The sequence below is a fragment of the Schistocerca americana genome, chromosome 3 (genome assembly GCF_021461395.2).
Source record: "Schistocerca americana isolate TAMUIC-IGC-003095 chromosome 3, iqSchAmer2.1, whole genome shotgun sequence".
Lineage (NCBI taxonomy): Eukaryota > Metazoa > Arthropoda > Insecta > Orthoptera > Acrididae > Schistocerca > Schistocerca americana.
This window is the reverse complement of record NC_060121.1, coordinates 427,448,990-427,461,068: the sequence shown is the minus strand read 5'-3', so window position 1 is coordinate 427,461,068 and position 12,079 is coordinate 427,448,990. Positions and strand designations below refer to the sequence as shown.

The 12,079-nt window shown below is 43.2% G+C and overlaps 1 protein-coding gene across 1 annotated transcript in view; it reads right to left on the bottom strand.

The window, feature by feature from the left end:
* Window positions 1-12,079, bottom strand: part of LOC124607262 (solute carrier family 22 member 7-like) — a 134,297-nt gene that overhangs the window by 31,719 nt on the left and 90,499 nt on the right. The window contains exon 6 of the mRNA XM_047139536.1: window positions 8,333-8,554. Coding sequence (XP_046995492.1) covers window positions 8,333-8,554 — 222 coding nt within the window. The remainder of the gene's footprint in view (window positions 1-8,332; window positions 8,555-12,079) is intronic.

Sequence of the window (12,079 nt, the reverse complement as noted above, 5' to 3'; positions counted from 1 at the left end):
TACATGATACATAGCTGCTTTTAAAAATAATTGGCAAATGTGGTGCAATGGAAACGAATAACAGGCTATAAATTTTTTATCATTTACTTACCCTTGAATGATGCGTAGACACAAATTCCTGTCTGGGAATAGCTGCAGTCCCGCGGTTTCTCAACTTCACACATTAGGGAAATCGAAACATGTGCACTTTCATGCATTTTGGGATTTATAATTCCTTGGCAAAAGGGAACGCAACACTTGTATTCCATACTTCGAAGAACTGTCGGCGAATACTGTATGAAATATATATCAGTTTCACGTGGCACACACTTTCAACGCAACATGCACGCCAACAGGACTGCCGAGTAAAGATACGATGGCCAACAGTTTGTGACGTCACGTGCCAATATGGCCGCTGTGCGTAGGACTTGCATCTAGAAGGCTTTGCTTCGAGTCGATGTTGTCTATGGTCATTTGACAACACTTTTGGTATGAGTTTTTCACACACTCAACTCATGTTCAGATCTTCAGTTAAAATTGACTTAACTGGATAGAAAAATTAAATTCATCAGAAATCTCTCTATTTGTAAGTCTACGATCAAAGCGCACTAAATCGCGAACTTTCACAACATTTTTATTCGTTTTTGAGGTGGAAGGACGGCCGGACCGTGGTTCATATTCAATTTTTAAATCTGTTCAACCAGACGAAGACATTTGACTGGCTCACACAACTATCTCCAAAAGCTGTTTTTAATAATTCGTAAGTCTCAGAAGCTGATTTCCCGGCCTTCAAGCAAAATTTCACACAAACTCGTTGCTGCGTGTTTACGTTCATTTTTACGCAGACAGAATCCGGCAACAAGCCCTAACGGACCCACGCTCAACCAGCTGCCACAACGAACTGAATCGAGGAAACGCAGTTTCTTGTCAGAGGGCCTTCAAGAACAAGGCAATGACTCGGTCCCTATCCTCCGTGTACCTGCCTGCCAAACCAGTAAGCAGTAGGAGGGTCCATTCTTAAAACTTTCCAATCATATCTCGTATGTTCACTTGGTTGAAACTCATTTCTGCCTCTGTCCATACTTCATGTGACGACAGTTGCTACACCATTATGTAGCCCATCTCTCCTTACCGTTGTATATCACGTCGTACCCAACAACGAGACAGTACAGTTGCAAGAAGACTGGGCTCCAAACGGCCAGGTGGCACTACCAAGAGGCGTATGGCTTTGGCGCTTCGTAACTGTATTTGCAGCAGCAATTTGAGCGACAGCTGGCACAACAGTGACACAGGGAACTGTTAAAAATCGGTGTCGACGTCTTGCCTTGGCTATCTCGGTCACCAGACCAGGACAGTTCCATGCCAGACTCCTTCTAGGATGCATCCACTAACCCCAAACCACCGCCATTCGCAATTGGTGGTGTCATGCGAGAGCTCATTGGTTGATAGCGTGAACGTCTCTTGTGTTTTCTGATGAAAGCTGGTTCTGCCTCGGTGCCAGTGATGGTGGTGTATTGGTTAGAAGGGGATCTGTTGAGGGCCTGTAACCAGCCTGTATGTGTGCTAGACGCGCTGGACGTACACGCTTCAGTTATCACCTGGGGTGAGTTTTCGTATGACAGCAGGAGCACTCTCGTGGTTATCCCACGCACTCTGACTGCAAAATTGTTGTCAGTTTGGTGATTTGACCTCTTGTGGTGCCATTCATGATCAACATCCAGAGGGGATATCCAGCAGGATAACACACACCCACATACCGCTATCATATACCAATAAGCTCTAGAAAGTGTCATTTTCCCTTGACTTGCCCAATCACCAGGTCAGTCCCCAGCTGAACATACAGAGGATATCATCAGACGACAATTCCAGAGTCTTCCACAAACAGCGTTAACCATGACTGTATTGACCAGCCAGCTGCAACACGCATGCTACTTCATCCCACAAACTTACGTCTTCTACCTATACAACTCAATGCAAGCATGTTTTCATTCTTGGATTCAACATTCTAACTGTTACACCTGTTATTAATGTACCATAATTTCACATTTGTAATAATCCTATCTCTCGCTTATGTCATCGTGTGATTTTACAATGTTCATCACTTACATATGTTACTACACAAACGTATCCATGAAATTTCATTGTTCTACACTAATTATTTTTTTGGTGTTGCATTTCTTTTCGTCAGTGTATTTACATGCATGTATGATGCAAGAGAAGGAGGTGGGTGGGGCAGGAGATGAAGAGGGAAGACAAGGCAGGGGGGAGTGCAGAGACACAGAAGGGGAGCACAGGAGAGGGAGGTATGTAGGAGGGGGAAAACTGCTCAGGGGATGGGAAGGGGAGGGGACAGGGAGCCCTGAGAAGTAGAAGGGAGGAAGGTGGGGTAAGAGTTGGTAGGAGGGAGGCTGCATATTCCCAGTGTCGGATTTATAGCAAAATTTGCTGCGGAGACGCATGCGCTTTGGCAGCCATCACAGCAGCGTCCTCTATCGAAATCTGCATCCTCTGGAAATACTGTTCTGACGCTACCAGTCACAATAAAAGATTGTTTATTCGGCACACGACCGGTTTCGGGCTTGCGCCCATCTTCAGGTGTTTATACATTCATTTACATGTTTGTACTGTTGGAGATCACTGTATAAATACAAAAAAATTATTTGCTGGTGACTACAATTGTAAGTGGTAAGGTGGCATTTGATGAAAATATATCTGTACTTACAAAAAGATGAAGCACCATTATTACAGTTATGCTGTGATGATAGTTTTGGCACTTAGTTACACACTTATATTCTTTTTCACGTCCATATGTCAGGTATAGCTCCATATTACACTATTATGATGTGCACTCGTGAAATACACTATGTTTACATACAAACATGCGGGCTGTGGTCAAAGAATGTAGATGTACCAGATGTAAAGATGTTGCTCACACAGAAAGTCGTAGGTTCTGGTCAAAGAACTTAGCCACAGGAAGTGCAAAGGCGTTGCATACATAAAAATTTAAACAGCTATTATAGACTGCGACGTTTCTTGACACACATTATGAAATTTTTTGGTTCACATTTTTTTTGGAAAGCTTAGATCTAGGAAGTACAATGCTGTTATTTATATGAAATTACTCAAAGCTAGTACAAATTAAAAATTGAAAAATGACAGCTAGAACTGTTTTGAGCCACACTGTTGTCAGAGAACTTAGATCTACAAGGTGCAATAATATTACATATATGAAATTTTTGAAAGCTATTGCACATTATAGAATGCCAGTTACAGCTTGTGTTTACAATATGACTATTACAAATTATGATAATGACCCTTGGACTGTTGTATGACTGCTACATCGAATTTCCATAGAATATTACTTTGTTATTATATCAGAGGATAATTATTTTCTGTTTTTGAATATTTCATGAAATATGTGAAGATAGGATTTGTTTGCAAGTTCCACTTGTTCGTTCAGAACAAGGTCTGGTGTATTAGAGCTGTGGATATCAATTTCTAGCTCTGCAAGCAGATTCATTTTCTTTCCTTCGTTCACAGTGTGTAGTATTTGTAGGTTTACTGTAGTGGCTGTGGCTGAGTGACCATGATCTTTTAGGTGCATTGCAAAGGTCGATTTATCAAAATTATTCAGCCAGAAGGCATCCATATGCTCACAGTATCTTATAGCGAAACACCTTCCTGTTTGGCCTATGTAGAACTGTGGGCAAATGTCACATAAAAAGTTTGTAAATACCTGATTTGTGGTGGCATTGGTTGTTTGTCTTACTCTTGTGGATGATGTGCTGTTGTAGCTTGTTGTTAGTGCTGAAAGAAATTTGAATACCAGTTTTCCGGAAGAGGTTGGCAAATTGGTATGAAATTTTACCTATAAATGCTATGCAGGCGAATGTGTTTTATTTGCATCATCTTTACATCTGCTACATCTAAGTTCTTTGACCACAGCCCACATGTTTGTATGTAAACATAGTGTATTTCACGAGTGCACATCATAATAGTGTAATATGGAGCTATACCTGATATATGGACGTGAAAAAGACCATAAGTGTGTAACTAAGTGTCAAAACTATCATCACAGCATAACTGTAATAATGGTGCTTCATCTTTTTGTAAGTACAGGTATATTTTCGTCAAATGCTACCTTACCACTCACAATTGTAGTCACCAGCTGTTATATCCTAGCCAGTAATGCCAACCGAGCCCGCTGCCAAAAGGTTGGCAGCATCAAAGTCCGGACGCCGTCCGCATAAGCAGCGCCAGCGATACAGGAAATCGCCGCAAGTCTGCGCGCGCCACCGCTGGCTTCTGGCTTCTTAAGCGCTGGAGTCGCGAGCGCTAGGACAGTTCTGTATTCGCCGCTCAGTTGTATACTCGCCACCGAATTGTGTACTTGCTAGTCAGTTGTGTGTTCATCGCAGCAGAGTTGTTGTTTGTCGTCAGCCGACGCTGACCTAGCCGCTCCGACTCGAACTAGACAGATTTCTGTAGACACGGAGTTCACTACTGTGTTGCTGTATCTTCGTTAATAAAGATAAGTACCGACTTTTATTTAATCAGAGTGTTTGGGTTTTCATCTTTCTGTTCACTGTTCCAGCGGACCGGTCGGCCCGCTATTAAAAGTGTGGCGGTGACTTCGTAAGCCGTTTCTACAGCGAATTGCTTGTCGCTACGAACGCCGCCACAAAACCAGCAAATAATTTTTTTGTATTTATACAGCGACCTTCAACAGTACAAACATGTAAATGAACGTATAAACATCTGAAGATGGGCGCAAGCCCGAAACCGGTCGTGTGACGAATAAACAATCTTTTATTGTGACTGGGAGCGGATATTTTTCTACAACCCCATAAAGGAACAGTCACAGAGTTCGATAGCATCCACTATGGATAAAATTCATTTTAATACTGTTCTGTCTGTGGAGTGCAGGTGCATGCATAAAGGTGAAAACTACATGTCCGCCCTCTGTCGGAATGTATTCACGTCGCTAAAAACCAGAATCAGATGTCGCCAGATGCGTCATTATGTATAAACTATCTTCTCTCACAAGAAATTAGAGAGATCACCGTGTCCCATGCCTCCTCCAGTTGCAAACCACCGTCACGATTTATAAGATTTTGTGCTAGGCATATTTCCACAGATTCTATAATTATTGAATCCCAAAAAGTTCTCACTAGGCCAAGATTTTTGTTTCAGAAAAATCCATAGTATGTCCTGTGGTAATACAATACTCAGCAATGGCCAACTTACTGGGCTGCGAAAGGCGAGTGTGGCACTCATGTTCAATGTACCTTTCATGTACTGTGTGTCGTCTGACTTCTGTAAGCTTTGCCACACTGGCAAGGAGTTTTGTAAATCACGGCCCTCCGCAGACCCACATCGTCTTTTACCGAACCGAGAAGGGCACTAATCTTCGCTGGTGGCCGGAAGATTAATTTAACTTTATGTTTACTTAGGGTTCTGCCTACTTAGATAAAAGGCTGCCAGCGTAGGGAAGGGATGCCCTGGACTTGAACAGCTCCTTATGTTCTTGATGTTGTGGGAGGTCAGGTTTCTTCCGTCTTAGTGGTTTGCAAATTTGAGTATCCATTACCTCTGAACAACAACTGTAAATGTTTTAGCTCCTTTGTAACTCTGTCTTCATCAGAAACAACGTGATCCCAGTGCACCAAAGCTCTAAGGACGTCAGTAGTTTGTGAAGGGTGATGGTAACTCGACGCATGCAGGTAAAGGTCCGTATGTGTGGGCTTACGATAGACAGAATGCCCAAAAACGGCAAAAAACTGTCCTTCTCTATTTCCATCGTATCTGGATGTTCTTGTGGATTGTATTCAGATGTTGCAAGAAACGTGACAGTTCTTCTTCACCATGTTTCCACACTATAAAACTGTCATCTACATACCGCCAGAAGACTGTCGGTTTAAGTTCTGCCAAATCAAGTGCCTTTTCATCTTCTGGCCACCAGCGAATATTAGTGCCCTTCTCGGTTTGGTAAAAGATGATGTGGGTCTGTGGAAGGCCGGATTTACAAAACTCCTTGCCAATGTCCAGTGTGGCAAAGCTTACATCGGTCAGACGACACACACAATACATGAAAGGTGCGTTGAACACAAACGCCACACTCGCCTTTCGCAGCTCGGTAAGTCGGCTGTATCTAAGCTTTGTATTACTGCAGGACAAACTATGGCCTTTTCTGCCATGAAATTCTAAGCCCCAGCTAGAACTTTTTGTGATTCAGTAATTAAAGAATCTGTGGAAATACACCTAGCACAAAATCTTATAAATCGTGACGGCGGTTTTCAACTGGACAAGGCTTGGGACCCAGTGATCTCTCTTATTTCCTGTGATAGAAGACAGTTTATTCATAATGACACATCCAGCGACGTCTGACGTCTGGTTTTTAGACAAGCGAGCGCGCATTCCGACAGAGGGCGGACATGTAGTGTTCACCTCCATGCATGAGCCTGCGCTCCACAGATAGAACAGTGTTTCTAAAGGGTGCGGATTTCGATAGAGGACGCTCCTGTGATGGCCGCCAACGCACATGCGTTTCGGCGTCAATTTTTGCTATAAAGCCGACGCCGGAAACTTGCAGTCTCCCAATATGCTGATGACATCACCTTCCTGGCTCTCTATCCTAACCTTCAATGGTTCCAACGCACCCTCAAAACCTACCTTGACCAGTTCACCACTTAGTGTAACCAGTGGTTCCTTCGTATCAACCCCTCCAAAACACAGGTAATCATCATAGGCCGCACCACCCACTCCTTCCGTCTCCATGATTTCTACCTAACCACTGCAACCTGAGATCTTTGCCCTCAACCTCGGCCATCACCTCACCTGGACCTCTCATCTCCTGACCACCCAGCAGAAAGACCATTCCCACCTCTGCCTCCTGAAGCTCCTGTCTGGTCGGACATGGGAGTGCATCCTACACCATCGTCCACACCTATAAATCCCTCATCTATCCTATCCACTGTTATGCCAGTGTTGCCTGGATCTCCAACTCCCCCGCCCCCCACACTTTTATAAGGCCCTTCAATCTGTAGCCTGACCTTGTTCCCCCCCTTCCCAGGGCCCCCCTTTTCCTCTCCCCTCCTTCTCCCAGAGCGGATTTTCCTCCTTGCCCCACTGAGTCTCTGCACCTCCTCCTTGACTGTTTCCCTCCCACGTCCTTCCCTCTCTCCCTTCAGCGCGCCCCCCTGCCCATCTCCCCCCTCTCCGCCATGAGCACCACCCCTCCCCCTTTCTTCCCCTCTCCCTCGTCTCCATCCCCCTGGCAGAACCTCTCAGTATGTTTTCGTTCTAGTGTGCTATGTCAGTGTTGTGTTTGGTGCTGTTCTCCCGTGACATCAAAAGCTGTGATTTTAATCATGTGCTGGACTTGTACGTAGTGTTGCTGTCAGTGATTGTTATGCGCTGCGCTGCCCATCGCTACTTTTATACTCTGCCCATACTTCGCCTTGTTTTTCTTTTAATGATCACAGTGTGTCGTTTTTGTGTACAGTTTTTAGATTTTTATCACCATTTTTAGTCGCCCTCTTTTTTACGCTATCTTCCATTATGTTTCCCCTTTTATATGTCTGTTTCGCCATAGTTCCTCCTTTATGTTGTTTTAAATGTCTCCATGTTCTGTACATATTGTCTGTCTCTCGGCTGAAGAGCTGCTGCCAGCCCGCGCCTTATGGGGCATTGAAATACAATAAAGAGAAAAAAAGAACTTGCAGTCTCAGGTGACACACACTCACCTGAAGATGGCTGGACGATTGCCAGCCGAGATCTCGTGGCAAGAAGTCAACATGATCCGGCTGCAATCCCGAAACCTCATCGAACATTCAGCACGCCAGGAAAACTTCAAGAAGCTGATCCCACCTTTCCTGTTCCAGTCACGAATGGCACGTGGAAACAATAACTGTCAGTAAACATCTGTATTGGCTGTTCTCTACATCGGACTCACCTCGAAGATGATGAGAGAGGAATTCATGGAGTGGAAACATGGCTTCGAGACTGCGACCAGAGCTTTACCAGCAGGTAATATGTGCTCTTACATAACGCTCCACTAACAGGAAATATATGATTTTACACAACGCTGGTTCAAGGCCATAGAACGTAATAGAGAGTACGTACAAAAATAGTACATGTAAAAGAAACGTTGACTGATATTGTCATCAAATTCAAACTCTTACCTTAAATATATTCCGAGAAAAAACTGTGGGGCGTTGTTTATCACATAACCGTCGCAGTTATATTATTCATAGAAACTACATAAGTTTCTAATCAGCAGTTTCGGTATAATCTGAACTAATTATACTTAATGAACTACAAATTAATGAACCTAATATTTTGTTCCACTCACCTATTGAGCACAAGTAAAATCGTATTTTTCAGGAGATTCTTGTTGGTTATGATGATTGTAATGCCCATTTTCGAAGTTCTTTGTTGACAAAGAGTATCAATTTTTTTCGTGATATCAGGAGACAAAGTTTTTCCGTTTGTACGCGCTATACGTTCCAGGACCTCGCAAGCATCTTCTGTGCGCCCTTTATTTATCAGCCATCGTGGCGACTCAGGCAGGTACCTGCAAACAAATACGTGAGTTTTAAAAATTATTATTCATTTTTATTTGTGGTTTGGAGCATATGTCTAAATGTGTCTTCGATAACAACTGTTAGGAGAAGCTCAAAGTATTTCAGTACCTTCTTTAATAAGAAAATTGTATATTTCAGTTCTAAATATTTGTCTTTGGTCTTGTTTGTCAGTACAATAAAAATTTGAATAGCTAAGCCTGCTAGATACTTTCGCCCGAAAAGGGTATAACATCCCAATGCATAACAATTACGAGCTAGCCGCAAATGAATGAATTAGCTTCAGAACGTCTCAGCAGTAGAACTCCCCTCCCCTCTCTCTTCTCCTTTATGTGAAAAGTGTATGGGCATACACCGAAAGCTGTTTTATACTCACTATGCTCTACGGTTAGCAGTTATTTCAGGAACTTCAAGGTGACTAAAAGTGGACACCAGTTGCAAGGCATTTATTTTCAATACAGTCTGCTGCTGTAGATGAGCATGTGGCTAGAGACCGGTCCAGTTTAATAGAACATTAAAATTAAATCTTGTCAGCCAATACCTGATATGTTATGTCAGCCACTACTAGCTGTGCCTGACGTGCCTCTTTCTCTCTCTAAGCAGGCACAAATGTACAAACAGACACAATTACATCTACAAAATAAATAAAAGACAATAATGTGCGTTAAAGTGAATTTGAAAAGTTTTATTCAGGTGTTTTGGGATATACAATAGTTTTTGTCTTTCTGTCTTCTGCAAAGTCAAATAACTTTTTCAGCTGCCCCGCCTGTCAGCGTGCAACACAAAGCATGGATTTTCCAGATTTCACACCGAGAGAGGTGGCGCATAACCTTTTTGGCTGCCCCACCTGTCAACGTGTAACAGGCCATATGGAATGCATGGATTTTCCAGATTTTTAATACCGAGCGACGTGGCACTGTCGTTAGCACACAGGACTCTCCTTCTGGAGGACGACGGTACAAACCCCCATCCGGCCATCCTGATTTAGGTTTCCCGAGATATCCCTAAATTGCTTCAGGTAAATGCTGGGATGGTTCCTGTGTAAGGGGACGGTCGACTTACTTGCCCATTCTTGTCTAACCCAATGGAACAGATGACCTCGCTGTTTGATCTTCTTCCCCGAATCAACCAACCAACCAATCAACCATCCAGATTTAATTTACACTCTTGAGGCTTTCTTCCCACAGCTTCGCCTGCATACGCATATGCCACATATATTTCACACACACACACACACACACACACACACACACACACACATTTAACATATATTCATACCCGTTTTTGATCTGCATCTCTATCGAATTTCGCACAACAGTTTCTTAATTCTAAGGAAAATTGCGATTCTGGCAGCAATGATTATCGTTTAGGGAAAAAAAGACTGTCGCTGCAACTGTTTGATTCCCCTATGATTTACACCAGGCGTCTCCAAACTTTTTAGTCCGCGGGCCACATTGTCTCCTCCACGATGTCATAAGGGCCAAGATCTACCTAGTGGGATTAAATCACCCTAGCACTCCATGATCACCGTAATGTAAGGCTAAAGGAAAGATGCAATCGCAAAAATCTAAGGTTGTGGGAATAGGTAGCACTGAAACGATCTACGATTTTTATTTAATTACATAATTTTGATTGGTGGACGTACCTGACCGAAATTCTGGCGTATTTTATTCTGGCGAATTTCACCGACAAAAAAAGTATGTCACTGTACATTCTTCACGAAAGCGTCCTGCAAGTTAACGAAATTTCAAAATCATTGTTAGCAACACTATTATTGCAAGACGTAACAGAGGTAGAGTATGTCGACGCATTGTTATTTCAAGCGGTGCAACAATAAGTTTAGTTATGTAGTCCTGTAGCGAGTAGCAGAGCCAGAGCATATATTTGAAAGCTCTGTTGCGTGATTCTGTCTATGTTGCGAGTGTCACACGAGTTTTTTAGTGTTTTATGCGCTGTACTAGTAGGTGAGACGACAAATTGTGGGACAATTCAAAGTTTGAGTTCGAAGAGACAAGGAAAATCTGAAAAACGGAGAATGGTCTGTCTGTTTATTGTGATTTGGTAACCGTGATAGCGTTACGGAGATGTTTAATAAACTCAAGTGGCAGACTCTGCAAGAGAGGCGCTCTGCATCGCGGTGTAGCTTGCTCGCCAGGTTTCGAGAGGGTGCGTTTCTGGATGAGGTATCGAATATATTGCTTCCCCCTACTTATACCTCCCGAGGAGATCACGAATGTAAAATTAGAGAGATTAGAGCGCGCACGGAGGCTTTCAGACAGTCGTTCTTCCCGCGAATTATACGCGACTGGAACAGGAAAGGGAGGTAATGACAGTGGCACGTAAAGTGCCCTCCGCCACACACCGTTGGGTGGCTTGCGGAGTATCAATGTAGATGTAGATGTAGAAGTTTAACCATGACATTCCGCTTTGTAAAGATAGAGCTCCGACAATGTAGCGGTGTATTGGCCGCGATAGGCCTCTAAACTCAATTGTTGGCAGTATAGGTACCACCTCGAATATTTGGCGGGCCGCATACCGGGGATGTCCGGCCAGCAAACAAGAAATCTTAAAGCAGCAAGATAAATCTCAAGTGGTGAAAACATGCAGATGAAATTGCAAATAAAATAATTAACATGCATATATTCACAGCGAGGCGTAGAGCCTGAAGGCAAGGGTGAATAGACGAACATAAACAAGGTGCAATACAAACGACTAAATGTCCAAAATAAAATTATCCAAGATTTTAAAAGAAATTACCATAACCTCTCAAAGGCAGAAGGCCGCAATGTTTTTTTTTTTAAAAAAAGAAGAAAAACATCAAGATTTAAGTGGCTGAAGGCCCACAACTGATTTTCCAAAATTCAAAACTACATAAAGTCCAGTAAAAACAAGAATATCTTAAATCACTGGCTATGGTAGATTATAAACAGACAATTAAGTACCGAGAGAAGGACAACAAGTAAACGGCACTCAGAAGCCTCCAGGGAGGCTGCTCTGCCCACGTTCACTTAGGTGAGACAGGTGGTGAGCCCAACTACACACTTGATCCGTCGGAACCCAACCAGGGGATAGCCACGGACCGACCGACAAAACGACTTGATTGCCACCAATCGGCACATGAGAACTCAAACACCAAAAGTTACGAACGTGATTATCCACAATGAAATATGTATTAGCTATCAAAACTACACACCATTTTGGTGAGCGACAACACGTGAGGAAAGGATGCTGCCTGAAATTACGTTAGTAGCCAGGGCAGGTAACCGGAACACTAACGGCCACAAGCCATAAAATTCCTCTGGTACACTTGAATTTGAAATACGGCAATATAGTTAACTTCACCCAAAAGGAACACTGGCTGAATCTACGTCAGTGGCCAGGGCAGGTAACCAAAACACTAACGGCCACAAGGCAGAAAATTCCGCTGGTGCACTTGAATTGTAGTCAACCAATATAGTTAATTGCACCGCGTGGCGTCTAAATTTCAGCAATAGAAACACTCGGTGTTGCTCACAGGA